Source organism: Dromiciops gliroides, chromosome 2 (assembly GCF_019393635.1).
Source record: "Dromiciops gliroides isolate mDroGli1 chromosome 2, mDroGli1.pri, whole genome shotgun sequence".
NCBI classification, from domain to species: Eukaryota; Metazoa; Chordata; class Mammalia; order Microbiotheria; family Microbiotheriidae; genus Dromiciops; species Dromiciops gliroides.
In genome coordinates this window covers 581,831,171-581,853,241 of record NC_057862.1, presented here as the reverse complement: position 1 = coordinate 581,853,241, position 22,071 = coordinate 581,831,171, and the positions used below count along the sequence as shown (strand labels likewise).

Sequence of the window (22,071 nt, the reverse complement as noted above, 5' to 3'; positions counted from 1 at the left end):
AGGAAGAATCTGAAGGCCAGAAAGGTCAAGTGATTTGTCCAAGGTCAAAGAGTTCATCAGTAGGATAATCAGGCACTATTCCACACAGTAGGGCATTTATTTATCTTTTGTATGATATTTTATTTATCTCAGATATCTCAGATTCAGAGTTAAGAGGAACTGAGTTGTATTGGCTGGAGTTGACCGGTGGCAAGGGGAATTTCTTCAACGGAGAAAATGACCACTGGCAGAAGGATGAATCCAAGCCCTGCCCTGGATTGGCAGGATCAGCAAGACATCTTTGAGAGTTAAAGTGCAGAATGAGGTGAGATGTATCTGATATTCAATGACTATTTAGACATCCTGCCCAGGAGAATTGATGACTCTGCTTTCCATTAGACTGTAACAATAACTGTTATAAATTACTGATCATTTAAGTCCCATATAATGTAAGTCTTTTAGCATTTCTTGTGTGTGCAGGAAATACCCATCCAATACCAGAAATAAAAACTTCAGAGTTGGAAGGGACTTAGGCAGGCATCTGGTTCAGCCCATAACCGAGAATGAATTTATACTACCTACCTGACCATTGCTTGAAGTTGTCGGGTGACAGGAAGCCTACTAACTCCAGAAGCAGCTCCATTTTACTCCTGGATTGTTTTCATTTTTAAGGGAAGTTTTTCATTACATCAAGTCTAAATTTGTCCCTTTGCAACTATCCCTCCTACCTCTGCCTCCTAGGCCAAACAGAACTCCTCCCCATGACAATCGCTCCCAGGTTTGAAGAATATCATGTCCAGACTGAACAGTCTTACGGCATGAATGAAGTCTTTGGCAAACTGGCTTTTCCTTCAATCCAGTCTATCTCCATGTAACCAAAATTTCTTAAGTGCACATTTGATTTAAGAAAGCAATTTAAAATTCCCTCTTGAAACCCCAAATAGAAAATGTCGATAGTTTTATAAAAGTGACAGTGAAATACCAGGTTGTCATATTTTTCCGAGGTCTGACTAAATGCAAACATTGCTCTGGCAGCCTTTGCAACTCCCTATTGTGTGCCACAGATTGTTGGGATTGGGGGGGGGGTTAAATCATCCGAAGCCATTTGCCAGGGAATCGTTTGCACTGTGAGCATTCAAACATATTCTGAGGTCATATCATTTCAAAATCCATATGTAAATAAAGAAATCTGACCAGAGAAAAGAGGAGAGGTATGAACTGCTTGAACTTTTGCAGCGGTAATAATTGTATAAAGGGGGTTGGCCTCTTCCGCTTCCATTCAACCAGACAAAGCCTGTTAGTCTGGGGGATGCTTAATGACCCATCTGCTCAGTGGAGCTTCGGTCTTAATTCCCTGTTTAAACCTCGTCCACCTGCCCTCACTACTGCTAACCGATTTCGCACAGCAGTTTGTAGTTTTTGTTGTGGTTACACACACACACACACACACACACACACACACACACACACACACACTTAGTCTTGGCTTTGTAATCATCCTTAGTTCACGCGTGTTGCATTTTGTCCCCCAAGGCTACCAGCTAAAGCGCAGAAGTCACTGTCACTCCGTCTTTTCCTAGGACACATTCGTTTATCTCCCTCCTAGCAGACACCGGACCCGCTGTTCTCACCAGGGCCCCATTGCCTAGAGGCCCAGGTTTGCCCTGAAGACACGGGGGCACCGGCGGAGCCGGCTTAAGCAGGCTGCACTGAGAGACACCTCTATGGGAAAATCTCCGCTTCACCCCAACTTCCTAATCTCACTTTAAAGAGCAAACTCGGGGTCTCAGCGTCACGCCCCGTATATTCGTTAGCATCACTTCTTGCAGACTGGGAAGCCTCCGTGTACTCCCAGAGCGGGCCACGGAAGTGGTCTGTTCCGAGCATGATCTATCCCAAGACCCTGACCCCAAATGCAACGCCTCAAACAGGTGCAGAACTTGAACCTCTTCCTCCTCCCCAAAGCCACAGTGCTGGCGTCCAACGAGCAGGGAGGAGAAAAGAGGCTGCTACCGGGCGATTGGCTAGAGGGGCCCACCCCCACGCGGGCTCAGACAGCGCCCACCTCCAGACCCCGCCCCAACTCGGAGGAGAGCCCCGCCGAAGGATGTCTGGCTCCCGTGCCAGGAAAGAAGGGAGGGATGGAGAGGGCGCTTCTCGGGCTCTGATTGGCCGAGGCCGCGCCGGCTGGGCGGGGTGTCCAGGCGAGGGGTGTGAAGGGGGCTGGCTTCTCTCCTCGTTGCATCATCCTCAGCCCACGGCGGCGGCTTTGGGAAGCCCGGGTGCGGCATACACTTCTCTCCCAGTGCTACAACCCGTGCCCGGGGCCTCCTAGCCGGCCCAGCCCTGCCCCGCACGTTCCTGCCCCGCCGCGCCAGTGGGGAAGGAGGAGGACGAGGCCGTGTGCACTCCCCGCTTCGCCCACCCCTTCCGACCCCGGGCCCTAGGGAAGCATCGCCCCCCGCCCCCCCGGATCTTCAGTCCTCTTTCCCAGCAGCGGTTCAGGACCAGCTCCGGGAAAGCCCGCCGGCGAACATGGAGAAGAGCAATGAGACCAACTGCTACATCGAGGGCAAGGAGCCGGTCACGGAGCCGGGGGCCGCCAAGGCCAGCACGCCGGGGCGGGCGCAGCGCTGCGGGGGCTTCTTGCGGCGTAACGCGCTGGTGCTGCTGACCGTGTCCGGGGTGCTGGCGGGCGCCGGGCTGGGCGCGGTGCTGCGGGGGCTGTCCCTGAGCCCCTCGCAGATCACCTACTTGGACTTCCCCGGGGAGATGCTGCTCCGCATGCTGCGCATGATCATCCTGCCGCTCGTGGTCTGCAGCCTGGTATCGGGCGCGGCCAGTCTGGACGCCAGCTCCCTAGGCCGCCTGGGGGGCATCGCGGTCGCCTATTTTCTGCTGACCACGTTGGGCGCCTCGGCGCTAGCGGTCGCCCTGGCTTTCATCATCCAGCCGGGAGCCGGCGCCGGGTCCCTACTGTCCAGCGACCTGGGTTTGGAAAACTCAGAAACACCCACAGTCACCAAGGAAACCGTAGATTCGTTTCTTGACCTGGTCAGGTAATCTGACTTCTTTTGCCCCACCCCCATCCCTCCCTACCCCGGTTCTGTATCGGAAGACCCTGAGCCTCCGGGCAGTCCAGTTTATATGACCATTATTAAAGTCTCCCATCTCTCCCACCTTGCCTCTACTTTACCCCCGCCCCCATCCTAATTCTACAGTTGCCTAGAGTGATTTTTCAAAGGGGTAAATTGAAAGTCACTAATCTATACATAACGTTAAACTATCCTTTGTAAATGCATCTCTGGCAGGGCCTTTGTCACCTTCCACAGAAGTGAAATTGTGGTATCCTCCCATCAGTCTTCCCAAATGCAGTCATGACTGATGTGTCCTTTCCTGAAGAGGCGGACAAAGCTTCCCAGTTATACTGGTGAAACAGGAGGGTGAGAGTTGCTTTGGCTAAGATGAAATGCACGCTTTCCTGAGCAGAGAGGTCAGAGGAACGAGGATTCGGAGGGCTTCTACTGATTGTAATGCCCCCTTTGCCTTCCTAGGAACTAAAACAGCTTGTGGATACTTTCTGAGGAATTCGCACAACCGCCTTGTATAAAGCGTCAGGTTCTTTGCCTCTCTTTGGAAGGGCCTTGAGTCATAGAAGCCCACTCCCCAACGAGGAGGCTGGAGGCAGCGAAGAAGCGTGATCTAAACTGAGGCTGAGCGATTGGGCCATCTGCTACTTCTATTTCTTCATCTAGAAAATGAAATGAGCACGTGTTTACCAACTAGTTCTTGGGAGGTTGAGAGAAGGGATATGTAACTAGGATGAGGGGGACCGTAAGTGTCCCGAGGTACTGAAACTAAGTGCAGTCCTTTGGGAGTGTAGAAACAACTGCATCTAGTGAGCAAAAATAACTAGTTAAAATAGGAAGCCACCAGATGCTACAAAAAATATTCACCGAGCACCTACTAGGTACCTAAGTAATTGCTTTCAGTAGGTAGAGAGTACTAATAACTTATTGAAGGAGAGGGTTGGAGAGGGTCAGAAAATGAAACAAAACCTTTTGTTTTAGGTGGTACCTGAGCTATCCTTGGAAAGGAAGTTAGGGATTCTAGAAGATGAGGAGAGGGTTTTTTCTTTTTCTTTTTTTCCTAGCCCGGGAGATACTTACTTGTATATGGACACAGAAAAGGTAGGAAATAGAATGTATGAACCAGGCACTGTTGATGGCTCAGTTTGATTGGAAAAGAGAAAGGACATGAGGAGAAGTAATAAGAAATGATGAAAGGTAGACAGCAGCCAGTTATGGAGGGTTTAATTGCCAGGCTAAGGATGATAATGTCGAGGTACTAGGAGCCACTGCAGATTTTTCAGGGGACTGGGGTTATGTGGTTAAATCTGCGTTTTTAGGCTATTACTTTGACAGTTATGCTGGTTATGGATTAGAGAGGGAGAAACTGGAGGCAGGAAGACCAATTCAGAGGCTCCTGAAATAGTTCATGAGAGGCTATAGGACCCTGAACTAGGGTGATGTCCTTTTTCCTCCTGTATCTTGGATAAGCTTCCCCCAGCAAAGACCTAAGGATCTCTGGGAGGGGAGGGATGTTCTGTAGATGATGATCACTGTAGAGAAATGTCCCTTTTCCAATGCCCCAAATGAAAGTGTTTCCAAAGATTTATCTGAGGACACATATAAATTTCTCTTGCCCCAGATACATTTTGTTCCGGGTGGGGAACTGGTTACTCTGGGTTTGAGAGGATGATGTTCATTCATGTCTCACTTTTTTGTGACCCCATTTGAGGCCTTCTTGGCAAAGATGCTGGGATGATTTGCCGTTTCCTTCTCATTTTACAGATGAGGAAACTGAGACAAACAGGATTAAGTGACTTGCCCAGGGTCACACAGCTAGTAAGTGTCAGAGGCTGGGTTTGAACTCATGAAGATGAGTCTTCCTGATTCTAAGCCCAGTGCTCTCTTTATCCACTATGCCACATAGCTACCCTAGCTACTGGATTTGAGATGCCCACGAATAAAAGGCTATGAAGGCTTGAGCATTAGGACAGGGAAAGGGAGAAAACAAAGGTACCAGGTTCACCCTCCCAGCACATCTACCAGATTTTAGGAATTGAGAAAGCTCTGAGACTCTTATGTGTAGAGTGAAACAAATAGGGATCGACAGGTAACATGCAATACTAATTCCCATTAATATTATGCTTGGATAAGTAACAGGCGGATCTTTGTAGTAAGTTCTGTAACTGTTGGCTGTCAATGGTAGATTTCCTTCTTCATTAATGTGGCCAGGTAATCAAAGTGACATCCCAGGTTGAGTTTACAATGAGGAGTGCCTCATTGTTGCAGAAGAGGCTGGGGAGGGGGATTCAGAATCCTCAGTGTTGTAGCAACACCAGCTGTGGAGTAAGGGGCTTATTATTTATGCTTTGATCTTGCCTGATTGTGGTTGAATGGCTATAAGTGTTAGCTTTCTAAGCCCTAGTTCACTTTACACAGTTTACATACAGGTGCAAACTCTAAAATAATCGGTTGTTCAAATCCAGTTATCAGTGGTCCTAGGACTTCTTGCCCAGAATGTGCATCTTAGTATGCCTATTGTAAAGTGATCTTGACTTATACAAGGGATGCACAAGGGTTCATCAATGCATAGCTGGAAGAGACCTCAGAGGCCTTTCTATTTTGACCCCTTGTTTTACAGATGAGAAAACTAAGAGGGGAGGGAAGAGTTAAGTCACCCAAGGACCCTGTTAAGGACTAAAATTCTAGCTAAACTGTCTAAAATATCTAATGAGTGGTCGCCAATAAATTATAAGCTTTAGCAAGAGTTAGACTTTTAAGCATTTATTAAGGAGAATAAGAATTTGGTAAAGAGAGAGAAAGGCCTAGATTCCTATCTATTAAAGGGAGAGCACATTTCTAGCTCCGCTCTCCACCAGAGTCCAAAGGAAAAAGCCCCAGAGTCAGCGCCAGTCTCTTCCTTCCTCCTCCCACTAGTCCGCGTCACTTCCTCACTCCTGGTCTTGCCCTCAAAGACCTTCCCTTCATGGGCAGAACTCCTCTACAGTAAGTATCCAGCAGGTGGCGTTATTCCAATCGTTACAGTCCCCCCTGTTGTTCCTCAAGAAACAAAATGTTTCCTTGACGGAACAGTAAAAAGAATATAATAACTATTGCTAACTAATAATATGTGAACGACAATATAGAAAAGGAAGAGAGGAAAGTTTTGTCCAGAGGGGCGATTTTTTTTTTTGTCCTCATGAACCGACGCTTTGACATTAGTCTTGCAAAGGGAGGGCCTCTGCAGAGAATACATGTTACAGATGGTGTATATTATAACAGAAAGAGAAAAAAAACAACAAAAACAACAAATCAAAACTGTTCATTTAAAGTCTCTGAAAGTCTTTTCTCAGATGTCCTCTAGGTGTAGTCGTGGAATGGAAGTCTTTTCAGGGGTTGATGTGTGGATGCTGGTAATCAGCCAGGAAAACTTCCTACAAAATTGAGCTTAACACAACTTTAAAATAGCTTTGTCAATAATCAAATCAAACAATGAAAGTTCTCAAAAACATGTCTAAGGGAATTCAGAATCTTAGTTGTTATACATGAAACATATAATAAAACAAAAATTGAACCATTCTTTAAAATTATAATATTACTATAGTCCCCCCCTTATGGAGGGTAATTGAGAAGACAATTGCTGCGATATTAATTATTAAAAATAATTTTTTATCTTTGTTTCATCACTTTTTGCATCATCTGCCTAATTATCCTCATGCCATTATGAGAAATTTAAAAATCTAATATAATTGGTAACAGGTGTCAAGGCCAAATTCAACACTGTATTTATCATGACACCTGAGATAATTATGGGGGTTACCATAAAAGAACAGAGAAATGATGGGATATGAGCATTCCCACACTTGAGCAATATGTACTGCCCATACAGTATGCCAGGCTTAAAATAGGTGGATGGAATATATGTCCATGCTACCGAACATATTGGAAGAAACTGAGTCAGACTTAATCAGATGCATGGGATTGAGATGTCCATGGCATCAGGCATATAGGAGGGAGCATAGAAGCCAGGTGTAGAAGTGAGATGGGTGGGATCAATACTTCCAGCCATCTGTACAATATTGTGGGGAAAAATAAAATAAAATATTAAACCAAGAGAATCCAACCTCAACATTTGTCAAAAGCCGTTCCCTCGGCCATACCTTGACTTCATGCATGTCTCCCCTCATGTGACAGTTCAGTGTCTGCTCTTGCATGTATTCCTCTTGTGATTGGATGGCATCTTGGCCAACTGGCATCTGATAACTCAGAATAAAGGTAATTAGTGTCTTAAATGATAAATTCCCATAATTTAAAATCTCATATGGATTTAAAAATTGAGGATAATAAATGATTGCAAAAAATGTGAATACATCTTGACTCAGAACACAATATATAATTATGCAACAATTTCAAATAATACCCCTTTTTTTTTACTTAGTATACAATTACTTTTGTGAAAAATCAGAACATATTTGAATACAAGTTAAAGCACAACACAATCTCAAAGACAACTTTTACAAATGTTCCTATCTTTTTTTTTTTTTGGAATATGCTTATCAAAAATAATACTTCTAGAATCAATTTACACTTGCCATGGCAAACAATTTGCCAGGGAAATGCTTTAAAGAGTTTGATCAAATAATCAGTTGAGAAAAAAATAGCAAAAACAAACAACTCAGAATATGGGAGCACAATACTCCTAGAATTAACATTGTATAATAAAATCAAAACCATCTTGCAATGTTTCAAAATTAGATAGACAAATGAATAGAAGAAAATACACATGGAACAATAAAATACAGTGAAATTCAAACTAAGGAAATCTAAATGAATATGAACTTAATATCAATAAGAGTATTATAAAATATAAACTTGATCACATGACTATAAAAAGCTTTTACAAATATTCTCCTTGTTTTAGAGACTAAGTATAAGACACAATCTCAAAAGCATGAAAATCTCTATGAAAATAAACCCATACCATTAATTTCAAAATGTATATATAATAGCACAGAAATCCTATGTAACCTCTGAACTGATACTATTACTCTGAGTGAACTCAGAACACTTTTGATTCTGATATCTAAAATCCCCAATACTCATATCAATATCTTGCTGTTTACTTCTACATTTCTGTAAAATATATACCCTTCCATGGCAAAAGAAGCGGAGTCTTGAACTATGTTGATGATTGTCATTCTTATTCAGCTTAAGTTTTTCTTCTTTAACCCCTCTATATTGTCTGTCAGCCTTTTCACCATACAAATGCTTTATAAGATTACTAATTAAAGACAAAAGCAGGTTAGCAAAATTATGAACAAAACGAGCATATCTGGAATTTAAAGAGTTTTCTAAGATTGTCTCAAAAGCACAGCCAGGCCGGGGAAGGGCTGAGCCTGAAGCTGCAAATGCAGGTAGAAAAAGTTGAGCATGTGCACCAGATCTCTGGACTTCCCAGGCAGGGGAAGCTATGGGCTTGGCCAAAGGAGGAGTAGAGGGTGGGGTCTGGAGAGGAGGGGAGGGACCAGCGCAATTTGAATCAGACTTGATTTTGAACTCAGGCCTGGATTCCTCTTCCCCCACTTTGCCTCCAGGTGCTAGGGGATTAAAAGCTTCTAGAGGGTGGGTCATTGCCTCCAGGCATGCAAAATTAAAGCAACAATTACTGTTAGAACTGGGAAAAGCTGCGGGAATCTCTTCAGGTTTCTCTGAAAAAGCATGGTTGGGAGAGGGAGAGATATTTCCTTGTGTGAGTAAGTTGCTGGCTCTTTTAACAAAAATAAAAAGAAAAATAGAAAATCCACAAAAACAAAGCATTAACATGATCTTATCTCCCATTTGTCTGGTTAAACAGACTAAACTCAAAAATAGGGTAATTAGGGAGTTTGAAAGGTCCATTTGAAAAAATTTAAAGGGAAAACACCAGGCAATTCAGCAGTACTCAAGATTTAAAGGGTTAGGGTAGGGGAAATTTCTTACCCAACCGAAAGATCAGAAGTGAGGTTCAGCTTTCCTCTTCGTGGTCAGCCATCTGTTAAGGACTAAAATTCTAGCTAAACTGTCTAAAATATCTAATGAGTGGTCGCCAATAAATTATAAGCTTTAGCAAGAGTTAGACTTTTAAGCATTTATTAAGGAGAATAAGAATTTGGTAAAGAGAGAGAAAGGCCTAGATTCCTATCTATTAAAGGGAGAGCACATTTCTAGCTCCGCTCTCCACCAGAGTCCAAAGGAAAAAGCCCCAGAGTCAGCGCCAGTCTCTTCCTTCCTCCTCCCACTAGTCCGCGTCACTTCCTCACTCCTGGTCTTGCCCTCAAAGACCTTCCCTTCATGGGCAGAACTCCTCTACAGTAAGTATCCAGCAGGTGGCGTTATTCCAATCGTTACAACCCACACATAAGAGAGGCAGTTTGTCTCCAAATCCTTTGACTCTTTCCACTGTACTACAGTGCTATTTTCTGTTTAAAGCTTTGCTTTTAAAAAAGTTTATAGGGAGGAAGTGATTTAGGATTTGGGGAGCTAGGTGGCACAGTGTATAGAACAGTGAACTTGGAATCTGGAAGACTTATCTTCCTGAGTTCAAATCCAGCCTCTGACACTTACTAGCTGTGTGACCTTGGACAAGTCACTTAATCCTTTCTGCCTCAGTTTCCTCATTTTAAAAAATGAGCTGGAGAAGAAGACAGCAAATCACTTACCAAGACAATTCCAAATGGGGTCATTCGAAGAGTTATACACCATTTGAACGATTGAACAAGAATTTAAGATTTGGTCCAAGTACTTAAGAACCAAATGGGAGAGTAACCCATGGAGTTTGTAGCATCAATTTCTTTTCCCCAGGTTAGTTGAGTTAATTAATGCCTTTCTCCTTTTTCAAAACCACGTACATGTACATTACCTTCTTTAATCTAACAGCCTACCTGTAATGCAGGTAGGGCAGGTGGCTTCATTCTGTTTTATTGCTGAACAAATGGAGCCAGAGCGATTAAGGGATTTGGCTGTGGTCATGAAGCTCTTTGCTAACGGCCAGGACTAAAAACCAGGTTTCTCACTCCTAGTTTAGTGGTCTCTCTTCTAAACTGTGCTACTTTGGTTGGTCATTTCATCATAGAGGCAAAAAGGATGAGGGTAGAGCCTGTGTGAGACACTTAGCTATGCCCCCAATCCTGGCCATACATCTCTAGAAACGTAAACCTTCGACCCTAAGGTCGTAGGGAAAAAATCAGTGCAAATCCATTTCTCCCATAGAAGAAAAAAAAGATAAAAAAGAAATCACATGGGGGCAGCTAAATGGCGCAGTGGTTAAGCACCGGCCCTGGATTCAGGAGTACCTGAGTTCAAATCCGGCCTCAGACACTTGACACTTACTAGCCATGTGACCCTGGGCAAGTCACTTAACCCCGTTGCCTGCAAAAAAAAAAAAAAAAAAATCACATGAGGGGCAGCTAGGTGGCAGTGGATAGAGCACCGGCCCTGGAGTCAGGAGTACCTGAGTTCAAATCTGGCCTCAGACACTTAACACTTACTAGCTGTGTGACCCTGGGCAAGTCACTTAACCCCAATTGCCTCACTAAAAAAAAGAAAAAAAAGAAAAAGAAATCACATGCCTTGCTTCTTTGGGGTTTATAACAGCAACTTCTTGGGTATGAATGCCTGTGTGCATGTTATACGAACTTGTGTTCTCATCAATGTGGATAACTGATTCAAGTCAAGTTGTCAAGTATTTCTTCAATGCTTATCAGGTGCTAGGCACCGGGTATAGGAAAATAAAACAGCCCATGCCCTAAAAGAGCATTCTATGTGGGGCAGGGACAGGGGAGAAAGGACACATACACAGAACAAGTTAGCACAAAATATAGACAAAGTAAATGCAGAGTAATTTAGGGGATAGAGGAGAGCCCTAGCTAATGGGGGAATCAGGAAAGGCCTCCTCAGGGGAACCTTCTAAAAGATGGAAGAGAGGAGGGGAGAAGATCCCAGGCATATGAGACAGCCTATGCAAAGGCCTGGAGTGGGAGGTTGAACAGCATAAGGGAATATACTTATTCCAACATATATTGAGGGAATAATCTCCTAATATGATCTATAAGGGAAATGGCAAGTAAGCAACTTTGGTTGGAAGAGTATGGGAAGGGGGAAAATCATCTCCTTCTTAGTTCTGAGGTTTTTCATTGTCTCTGTCTCCAATCTAGAGGGGTGTCTGTGTGTGTGTGTGTGTGTGTGTGTGTGTGTGTGTGCTCGTGTGTTAGTTATGGAGCAAATCAACATATCTGTCTCTTTGTCTCAGGGTATATTTGTACAGATAATCATTATAGGGCCTAGATGTGTCATTTCATTGAGGAGACTCTTCCTGCTAGTGTAAGTCAGCCCCTTCTCTTTGATTTATAATCTTAGAGACTTGTTTGGAACACTGAAAAGATAAGTAAGTGACTTGTTCAGGACCCTAGAACCACTATGTGTTAAAGGTTAGCCTTGAACCCAAGTGTTGAAGGCTTTGGGGCCAGTTCTTTATCCAAGATGGTGCCCCCTCTCTTCATTTAGGATCAGTATTCAAATGCTGCTGTTAGACCCTGCAAAGTAGTTGACAAGAAAAATAGAAAAAACATGGAGTTCTGAGCCACACGGAAATGTTTTCCTGAAACTCGGTATTCTATAACTAATTATTCATTAAGAGAAATGTTGTGATGCATGACTGGTTTTTCTGTGACTTTAGACGTGTCCTTTGACAATTTAGAGAATCTCGGGCTTCCGTGCCAAACTGTGGTCAGATGAGGTAGGAGGATGGGCATAGCAAGATACTCAACTGTTCTTTTAGGTACAGTGAAAACCCCACTTACCTGTCAACCTCCTATCTTAGAACTCACCTGGAAATAGTAATGATGAGGGTAATTGCTTACACTTAGTGCTTTTTAGCTTATAAAGTTCCTTCCCTTTCCTTGCAGGAAAGCACCCCAAGTCTCCCTCAGACTCTATTTAGCCTTTATTTTCCACATATTTCTAACAAGTTATATGACTTACCAAAGCAGAGCCCTAGGGGGAAGGGGGAAGGGGGAGGGGGAGGATTTGGATGCAGGAGGACCAGAGGTGGTGGGTACTAAAAGGTGGCCTAGTGAAAGTAACAACAAGGGAGGAATTGGGGGAAAGAAATGACTAGATGCAAGAACTCAAAGATCTTGAACCGTTCTGTGTGTTTTGGGGATCATTTGGTATATTAGGCAATAGCTATCAAGGGGCATTGTTGTAGTTATATACAGCATAGGCCAAGAATTATTTTTCCACAGCGATGACCCTGAGGCGTCAAGAAAAGGATAAGTCACATTCCAAATGCCCAGTTTAAGGCAGACAGGGAAAGATAGCATCTGTTTTTGAGAGATTTTCATTTAAAAAAAAATAGTTTAGGGGCAGCTAGGTGGCACAGTGGATGAAGCACTGGCCTTGGATTCAGGAGGACCTGGGTTCAAATCCAGCCTCAGACACTTGACACTAGCTGCGTGACCTTGGGCAAGTCACTTAACCCTCATTGCCCTGCAAACAAACAAACAAAAGTTTACTGGTACCAAAGTGGATAAACCCAATCAAGTAACCATATCTTACTGCGCTTAACTTTTACTCATTTGGAGAATGGGGGGATTGGCCCAAGATCTTGAAAGCCCCTTCCAATGCTGAGATGCTGGGTGACTATGATTGATGTGGGATTATTCCTGCTTATGAACTCTGCCTATCTGAGCCTTATGTCAGCTTGGAAAGAGAAGGAAACATTCTTTATTACCATGCAGAGTGTCTCATAGGGCTGGGAGGAGAGTTCTCTTCCCCTTGAGTAAACAGTGCAGTCTTGTAGTATGTCAGTATTGGCTTCTAGTCTGTCCTGACACTTATTCCTCTGACTTTTTCCTCTTCATTTCTCAGAAGTTTATAAATACCAAGGGCAAGTACTGCTAAATCATAACAGGAAGCGCCACTGACTTCCCAGACCTTCAGTTTACTCACAAGCTGTGTGTAAGGAGTTAATTAGTTTTAGGAGAGGAATGAGGGCTTAAAGAATATGACTGAGACTTCCTAAGCAACATGTAATAATTTATGATCGCAAAGATGACACCTGGAAAAAGTGAATTGTGAAGTTTTCCTTTTTTTAAAAAAATATTGACCTTCCTGTATTTTTTGTCTCTTATTACTGGAGGTAGAATCGGGTATAATTATTAAGTCTCATAGTGTTTGATTGAGACTTAAGATGTTCTAGATTTTCTGGTCCCTAAAGGAACGTCAAATTATAGCCTGTTTTTATTGACTCTTCTCCAGTGTCAGTCTCCCACTAGAGAAAATATCCTGAAGATTTCAGGGAAGTGAGAGAAATTCTTTTCCCAGGAAAGAAATAACATTATTGTGATTTAATGGAAAGAGCAGTCAGTGAGCTACGGAATAAGCAGCTGGACAAAAATAAAGAGCGCTGGGTTTTAGAATCAGAAGACTTGAGGTTCCTGCGCTAACTGGACAACTTGCTGATTATTTGCCTTTAAGCAAGTCCCTTAGGCTTCAATTGCTTCATCTGTAAAATGGGAATAATACGTGTACCATCTCCTTCAAAGGGTTACTGTAAGGAAATTTGTAGTTCATCTGTCTGTCAATCAACAAGCACCAGACACTCTACTAAGAGCTGGGGACACAAAACGGAAATGGTGTAGCCCCTGCCCTTAATGGGAAAGACATACATATGTAAGTATAGACACATATACAAAACAAATTCCTACAGAGTTTGGGGAGGCAAGGCAATAGGGACTAGGGAGATCAGGATAGGTTTTATATAAAAAATGGCTCCTGAATTGAGTCTTAAAAGAAACCATGGCTTCTAAGAGGCAGAGGTGAGGAAGGAGGGCATTCTAGGCCTGGGGGATGGATATCCAAGACAGAGGGAAGGGGATGAGAGATGGATTGATGGGCGTGTGGAATGGCAAGGAGACCAGGAGACCAGGATGGCTGAGTGAGGGGGATAATCACTGGTAGCTTTTCATCCTGGTGGGTTGCATGTTACTTTGGCAAGACTGCCTTCTTTCTGGTTGGAGCATACACTGAATTCTTTTTTTTTTTTTTTTTTGGTGAGGCAATTGGGGTCAAATGACTTGCCCAGGGTCACACAACTAGTAAGTGTCAAGTGTCTGATGCTGGACTTGAACTCAGGTCCTCCTGAATCCAGGGCTGGTGCTTTATCCACTGTGCCAGTACACTGAACTCTTAAACCACATCATAGTATTCTTGCAGACCCTTTGCCAGAGAGGAAAGGGGTATCCAGTAGGGAAAGACATCATACCCCAGTGATCATCAAGGTAGGTAGAGAAAAAGATACTCATGTTGTCTCCCTCATAGCCAGGAATATTCCTCAGACTAAGAACACTCTTAGCCTTTCTTCCATTCCGATATGCAGAGAACCAACACTTTTTGTTTTTGTTTTTGTTTTTAACAATGGGCACTGAGGATAATAAATATTTACATATATTTCATCCACTACCATATCCTGTCCCGGGTCACCTTTGAAATTTTCAATTAACTCAGTAAAGATCTTTTGAACATTACAAAAGATTTTTGTTCCTTTTTTTTTTTTTGCAAAGGTAAACAGCCCTGGAATATAAAAATATACCTTAGGAAAAGTTAAATAGTCATACATTCCTGTCCTATATAACAAGGAAATGGTTAGTCGAATTACAGTAGGCCCCAGACAATGAGACTTGGCTTAAAACACCAAACAGCCACCAGACATAAAAGCTGAGAGTTTCGGAAACCTTGAAACTGCGCTGTGGGCAGTTTGAATGAAGTATGTCCTAAATGTGTTTTTAAAAAATTAAACATCTTGGGCAGCATTGTTTTCCCCCATTAAGTCTCTCCTCTGGGCCTCTAGGGGCTTCTGGCTTTGCTGAATTTCAGCCAATTCCAGGTAGCTCTGGTTCTGTCAGTGTGGGCCAGTGGAGGTATGCTCAATACCTTTATCTGCTGTTCCTGATTTTCTTTTTTGGGGGGGTGGGGGGGGAGGCCCAGGCACAAAGAAGGGGCCTATTCTTCCATGCCTAAAGGGACCTAGTAGAAGTTCTGAAGTAATTCTCCCCTCCCCCATTTTATAGATAGGGAAACTGAGGCTCAGAAAGGTTGTTGGACTTACCCAAAGTCATATACTAGATGATCTAGATAAGGTGATACCATATGAGGTCTCTTTAAATGCTTAATTCAGGCTGGATGTTATTATTTTTATTCTGGACCCGTGATTTTATCAGTACCTAGATTTCCTTCCATTTGGGCCGATCCATCCCCAATTTGCCAGTAGTTTAGGCTTAGAAAATTGTTCAGGGACAGTGAAAGGTCAAGTTCCTTGGTCATACAGCTAGAATGTCTTAGAGCCAGGCAGGATTTGAACCTGAGTATTCCTGACTCCAAAGCAGGACCCTTTACTCACAATGCCATGCTGCCCATCACTTGGTGTGATGCTGCTTGGTGATCAGGCATTGATGGTCAGCAATTCATATAAATTACTCTAGTTGGTATCACTTTTTTACACGAACAAACCAATCATTTCTAAGGTCAGCTGGGGAGATCTGGGTCAAAGTAGAAAACTATTCTGAGACCTTTGTGAAGACTCTTAAATTCATAACTTTAGAAGACCGGCATGGGAACCCCAAGGCCTGGGTGTTATAGGATCCCCTAGCTAGGGGACAGATCCCAAGTGTTTGTTATCTGTGTTCTGGTTCCTCCTGGAGTCATAGATCCCACTTGGCTTAAGACCAACACTTTAGCATGAAAGTGTCTGGCACATAGTAGGTGCTTAGTAATTGCTTTGACTTGACTTAGGCAGGAAGCCTGTTCTTTTTGACAGCGGGCATAGCTCTCCTTCATTGAAGATCTAGGACTTCCCTGTTTCAGAAAGGAAGCAGGTGAGAGATGAAGATACTAATAATAGCAAATAGCATGTGTGTAGCATTTGAAGATTTGCAAGATTTGCTTTACATCTGGTATCTCTTTTGTTTTTTGGGGTTTTTTTTTGTTTGTTTTTTTGTTTTGTTTTGTTTTTGTTTTTGTTTTTTGGCTGGGCAATTGGGGTTAAGTGACTTGCCCAGGGTCACACAGCTAGTAAGTGTTAAGTGTCTGAGGCTAGATTTGAACTCAGGTCCTCCTGAATCCAGGGCCAGTGCTCTATCCACTGCGCCACCTAGCTGCCCCCATCTGGTATCTCTTTTGATTCTCAGACAACCCTATGAGTTAGGTGCTATTGTCTCCACTTTACACATGAGGAAGCTGAGACTGACAGGTTGATTTGCCTATTAAATGTCCAAGACAGCATTTGAACTTGGGTTTTCCTCATTCCAAATCCAGTTCTCCATCTGATGAACAACATAGGTGTAACCAGTGCCTACCTCTAGTAGGAAAGGGAGTGGGGTGGGGAAGAGGAGGAACACACAAACTCTCATTTCTTTAGAGTCAGCCTTATACAGGGGGCCATAGAGAGAGGAATGTGCTGTGATTTGGGGGGGGGGGGGCAATGAGGGTTAAGTGACTTGCCCAGGGTCACACAGCTAGTAAGTGTCAAGTGTCTGAGGCTGGATTTGAACTCAGGTACTCCTGAATCCAGGGCCAGTGCTTTATCCACTGCACCACCTAGCTGCCCTGCTGTGATGTTTTTAATGGTAGGCCCCTGCTCTCCTCACCTCACCCCTAATTTCTCTGACCCTGCCAGAAATCTCAACAATTAGAGGTTGATTTTGTTTGAGAAAAAAGCTCCCTCGTAGCAAGATTGAGATTTCAGGCATTCATTCAGTCATTTACATCCTAAATATGAATTAGATTAATCAGATTTTCTATACCCAGCTGAGAAGATTGAAAAATTGGAAGTCTTCATTGGGGGAGATAGGAAGGGATAGCATGGGTCAAAGGTAGAGGTAATTTTGGAGCAGTATAGATGATCCCCAGCTCTAAATTCTGTAATTTCATGACGGGGTAGCTGCAGAAGCATTTGAGGCAAAAAGAGGGCAGAATTAGGGCACATGGGGTCCTGGCACCAAAGGAAAGAGATTGGTGCAGAAAGGGAGACAAAAGAGGGCTCTTAAAAGTGGATCTCCCAAAGCCTATGGACTCAAGGTTACACTATGCAGATAGAAGAAGTACAGAGTGGTATTTTGTACACCTTAATGAGAACTGAGTGACAACATATCTTAGAGTAGGCATTTGCTATGTGTTTCTTGGTTGGGTGGTTGATTTGGCTCCCAAGAATCTCCCAGTTAGCAAAGCTAGCAGACTTATTTGAAAGCTACCAGAAATGCAGGTGAGCCAAGATAAAACCAGAATGTTTTATTTCATACTTAACTACTTCTCTTTTTTTCTCACTGGCATTCTTCCATGTAATAACACATAGAATCAAACATTTATTGAGTGCCTACTGTGTGCCAGACCAGGGCAGGCCAGGTGATGCCAAGCTTAAAGGCAGGAAGACTCATCTTCCTGAGTTTAAATCTGACCTCAGACAGGTATTATCTCTGTGACCCTGGGCAAGTCACTTACCCCTCTTTGCCTCAGTTTCTCATCATAAAATAAGCTGAAGAAGGAAATGGCAAACCATTCTAGGATCGTTGCCAAGAAAACACCAAAAAGAGTCACCAAGAGTCGGACACAACTGAAATGACTGAATAACAACTTGTGCCAGGTGTAGTGCTAAGAACTAGAAATTCTAAAAGAGGCAAAAGGCAGTCCTGGCCTCAGGGAGTTTGTAATATAAGGGGAGAGACAAGATACAAACATATATACAAAACAAGCTATATACAGTAAAATTAGGAGATTAATATTAAGGCACTGGAATTAAGAGGGGGTGTGGAAAGCTTCTTGTAGAAAGTAGGATTTTAGTTAGGAGTTAAAGGAAGCCAAGGAGGTCAGTAGGCAGCAGGAGAGGAAGAACATTCTAGGCATGGGGAACAGCCAGAGAGAATGCCTCGAGCTGGAAGATGGGGTGTCTTATTAGTGGATCAGCCTGGAGCTCAGTGTCATTGGGTTGAAAAGTACATTTGGTGGAGTAAGGTTTAAGAAGACTGGAAGGCTGGGGCAGCTAGGTGGCGCAGTGGATAGAGCACCGGCCCTGGAGTCAGGAGTACCTGAGTTCAAATCCAGCCTCAGACACTTAACACTTACTAGCTGTGTGACCCTGGGCAAGTCACTTAACCCCAATTGCCTCACTAAAAAAAAAAAAAAAAAAAAAGAAGACTGGAAGGATAGGAGGGGGCTGAGCACTCAAGGACTTTGGATGGCAAACAGAGCATTTTGCATTTGCTCCTTAAGGCCATCAGAACCAACTAGAAGTTATTGAGTAGGGGGAGGTAGGGTGACATGACCTGTGCTTCAGGGAGAACTATAAAATAGTGAAGATTCTATAGGCTGCATACAACAATTAGTCTCGTTATTTTATAATCCCACATCATGGGTGGCACAAAGAGAAATATACTCCAATCATTGAAATGTAGATTCTAAGGAAATGGCAGTGGTCTTCTATAATAAGTCTGTGTTACAAGACACACCCATCATCAGTTAATTTCTGCAGGCAGAAGTGGTTCCCCACAATCAGCTTATCTACTGAGTGTCAGACCTACTCAGAGACCTGAGAGATCATTCAGTCTAAATCCCACATTTTACACATGAGCAGATGACTCCTGGGAGATGAACTGAGTTGCCTTATGAAGCAAAGCAAATCCTGACTAATTTGGAATAAACTTAATTGGACAAATATTTGCCCCTTTTGCTGCCTCTTCTGCTATTGTTTGCGGCTAGTGATTGCCACTTGATGACAGTTGGTGATTCCTTAAAATGGTTTATTGTGCTTAGCATTTAGTCTAGAACAAGGTTCTTAACCTTTTTCTGTGTCATAGACCCCTCCGGAAGTTCAATGAAGCTTCAGCAACCTTTATCAGAATCATGTTTTTAAATGCATAAAATAAATATGTGGTATTGTAAAAGAAGCCAATTATATCAAAACTTAGTTACTAAAACATTTTAGGGGCAGCTAGATGGCTCAGTGGTAAAGCACCGGCCCTGGATTCAGGAGTACCTGAGTTCAAATCCAGCCTCAGACACTTGACACTCACTAGCTGTGTGACCCTGGGCAAGTCACTTAACCCTCATTGCCCCGCAAAAAAAAAAAAAAATTAAAATAATTTTATAGGTCTCAGGTTAAGAACCGCTAGCTAAAAGTTCTCAATTACCAGAACTTGGAATAATCTCGTATTCCTCTGATAAATTTTAATGATGCCCATAACCAAATAATAATAGCTATTAAAGCTTAAAGCTGTACTTCGACTTTTTTGGGGGGGAGAACATTGTAAAGGTATTTTAGTTGTGTTTAAAGAATATTAATGGAGGGGGCAGCTAGGTGGGGCAGTGGATAAAGCACCAGCCCTGGATTAAGGAGGACCTGAGTTCAAATCTGGCTTCAGATACTTCACACTTACTAGCTGTGTGACCCTGGGCAAGTCACTTAATCCTCATTGGACCCCCTCCCCCCCAAAAAAAGAATATTAATGGATCAGGTCTCAAGTTCCACCCCACCTAAGGAGGAATAGACAGAGGTTCCAGGGCTAGAGATGAGTCCATGTCCTATGGGGGGACTCTTGTCAGAGACACCCAGAGTCAGAAAGGACTTTAGAGGCTCCCTGTCTAGTCCAAGTAACAGTTAAAAGAAACCATTCCACCATTCTGGTCAGCAAACATTTATTTATTAATAGGCAGAGCACTGCACTAAGTGCTGAGGATAAAGAAACAAAAAGTCAACGTCTGAGTCCTCCAGAAGCTTACATTCTTTTTTTTTTTTTTTTGGTGGGGCAATGAGGGTTAAGTGACTTGCCCAGGGTCATACAACTAGTAAGGGTCAAGTGTCTGAGGCCACATTTGAACTTGGGTCCTCCTGAATCCAGGGCTGGTCCTTTATCTACTGCGCCACCTAGCTGCCGGAAGCTTATGTTCTAATAGAGGAAACCCAAGCATATTTATATGTGTGTGATGTGTGTGTGTGTGTGTGTGTGTGTGTGTGTGTGTGTGTGAGAGGGGGAGAGGGCGAGAGGGAGGGCAGCTAGGTGGCGCAGTGGATAGAGCACCGGCCCTGGAGTCAGGAGTACCTGAGTTCAAATCTGGCCTCAGACACTTAACACTAGCTGTGTGATCCTGGGCAAGTCACTTAACCCCAATTGCCTCACTTTAAAAAAAAAAGGGGAAAAAAGAGAGAGAGATATGTCAAATGAATACAAAGCAGGTTTGGGAGGGAGGGCACTAGTAGCAGCTTGAGGGGGTCAAGAAAGGTTTCCCTAAGAAGCTTTTGCTCAAAGACTTGTAGTGGTCAACTCATTCTGCTTTTAGATGGCTGTAATTTGTTAGGAAGGTTTTCCTTAAGTACCCTTTCCTCGTTCTGGTTTCTGCCCTCTGGGGCCAAACCTAACTAGACTAGCCCAGCTTTCCTCTGACATGCTTGAAGACAGCTGGTAGGGACTCACATACCCGATAGGGTCTTCTCTAGGCTTAAGTGTCCACCTCACAACCCAAAGGATGCTTAGGGTAACAGGGATGAGATGGTGTTTTATCAGATTCTGGGATGTCTTTTAGATCTGAGCAACCCCACATGGGGAGACTGGAATACCCAGGCATCCCATTAGGTATCCCCAGGGTACAAGCTGGGTTGTCAAAATTACTCACTATGCCTGCCATCTGTCCCTCCTGCCCCAGCACAGAGTCAACCTATCAAGGCTGGGCTCTTTGTCCTGACCAGCTTTGGACTCTGCCCGCCTCTGTTTCTGTTTGTACTTCAGCTCTCCTTGTCTTTTCCTGTTTGCATTAGGACTGTCCTGGGATAGCTGACCCAGCCTGCCTTTGAACCCCATTCTTTGTCTTACTTCCAGAGGTCCTGTTAACTCCCCTTCTTTATCTGACCCTGAGTAACTTTGGTCAGCTTTTTTTTAATCTGCTGCTCTGCAAGTTCTCACCTGTTGTCTACACACCTGTGTCGGGGCTGTCCCCAAGTGAACAGAATAGAACAACATTCGGCATCACCTACCTTTGAAGTTGCCCTGTCCATTTAAGTCCCATTCTAGGCAATGAGCCATACCACAGACAAACATGAGAAATAGTGGTCAAGCTATGGCTCAGCCAGCTACAGCAGACTGGCTGGGGTCCTTTGTGTTGTTGGGATCTTGTATCAGATATTACCTCAAGTAAGAGGATGCAATACAAAGAAATGAGCAGGAGAGAGTCCTCTGGGGACAGAAGGAGCCTGTTGGGGGGTGGGGGAAGGAAGGAGAGAAGTGGAGTCGGGAGTTGTCTAATCGAGAATCCTATCAGGGGCCCATTATCAGTCCTGTGGTTGTTCAGAATGCTCTGGGCTCTTCCCTCAGGAAAAGGAATGTTTTCTTCAGTTAGCCCCACCAACCTGAAGCGTTCTACAAAGAGGTTGCCAGGATATACCATGAGTCAGCTTCACCAGCGTGGAGCATTCTTTCATGACGTGCTTTGCTGCACCAGCCCAAGACATGACACCATGTCAGCCAAGACCTAATAACCTCCATGTGATGCTGCTTCTGCCTCCCTGCCCAGCCACATACAGGAGCCTGGAACGTTCTACCCTGAGATCTTCCTCATCCTCTCCTCTTCCTACCCCCCACTAGCACAGCACATTCCACCACGAGGTGCCTACCCTTACCTTACCAACCCAGGACTTTCCATCAAGAGATATCTAGGACATAATTTCCATGAGGTAGCCCCACCAGCCCAGAGTATTCCACCAAGAGATGGCCAGGACCTCACCTGGAAAGATTGCTACCTCCTTGAACCAAATAGGGGCAGCTGGACCAGGATCAGCCTATACTGTGAGTGGAGATTCAAGACTCCCTCGACCACTACTCTCAACTTACTTAGTCATAAAGGCCGACATTGTTATGCCCTGTATCTCACCAGCCAGCCAGCGGGTCCAAGCTCTCACCACCAGACCACCCTGCCCCTTGGCCTCAGTCTAGAACCTCTCTTCATT

General features: G+C 43.8%; 1 protein-coding gene across 1 annotated transcript in view; it reads left to right on the top strand.

Moving 5' to 3' along the window:
- Window positions 1-2,215: 2,215 nt before the first annotated feature.
- SLC1A4 (solute carrier family 1 member 4) overlaps window positions 2,216-22,071 on the top strand; it is a 45,486-nt gene continuing 25,630 nt past the window's right edge. Inside the window, exon 1 of the mRNA XM_043986349.1 lies at window positions 2,216-3,038. Within this exon, the coding sequence (XP_043842284.1) occupies window positions 2,515-3,038 (524 nt within the window). The 5' untranslated portion in view covers window positions 2,216-2,514. The remainder of the gene's footprint in view (window positions 3,039-22,071) is intronic.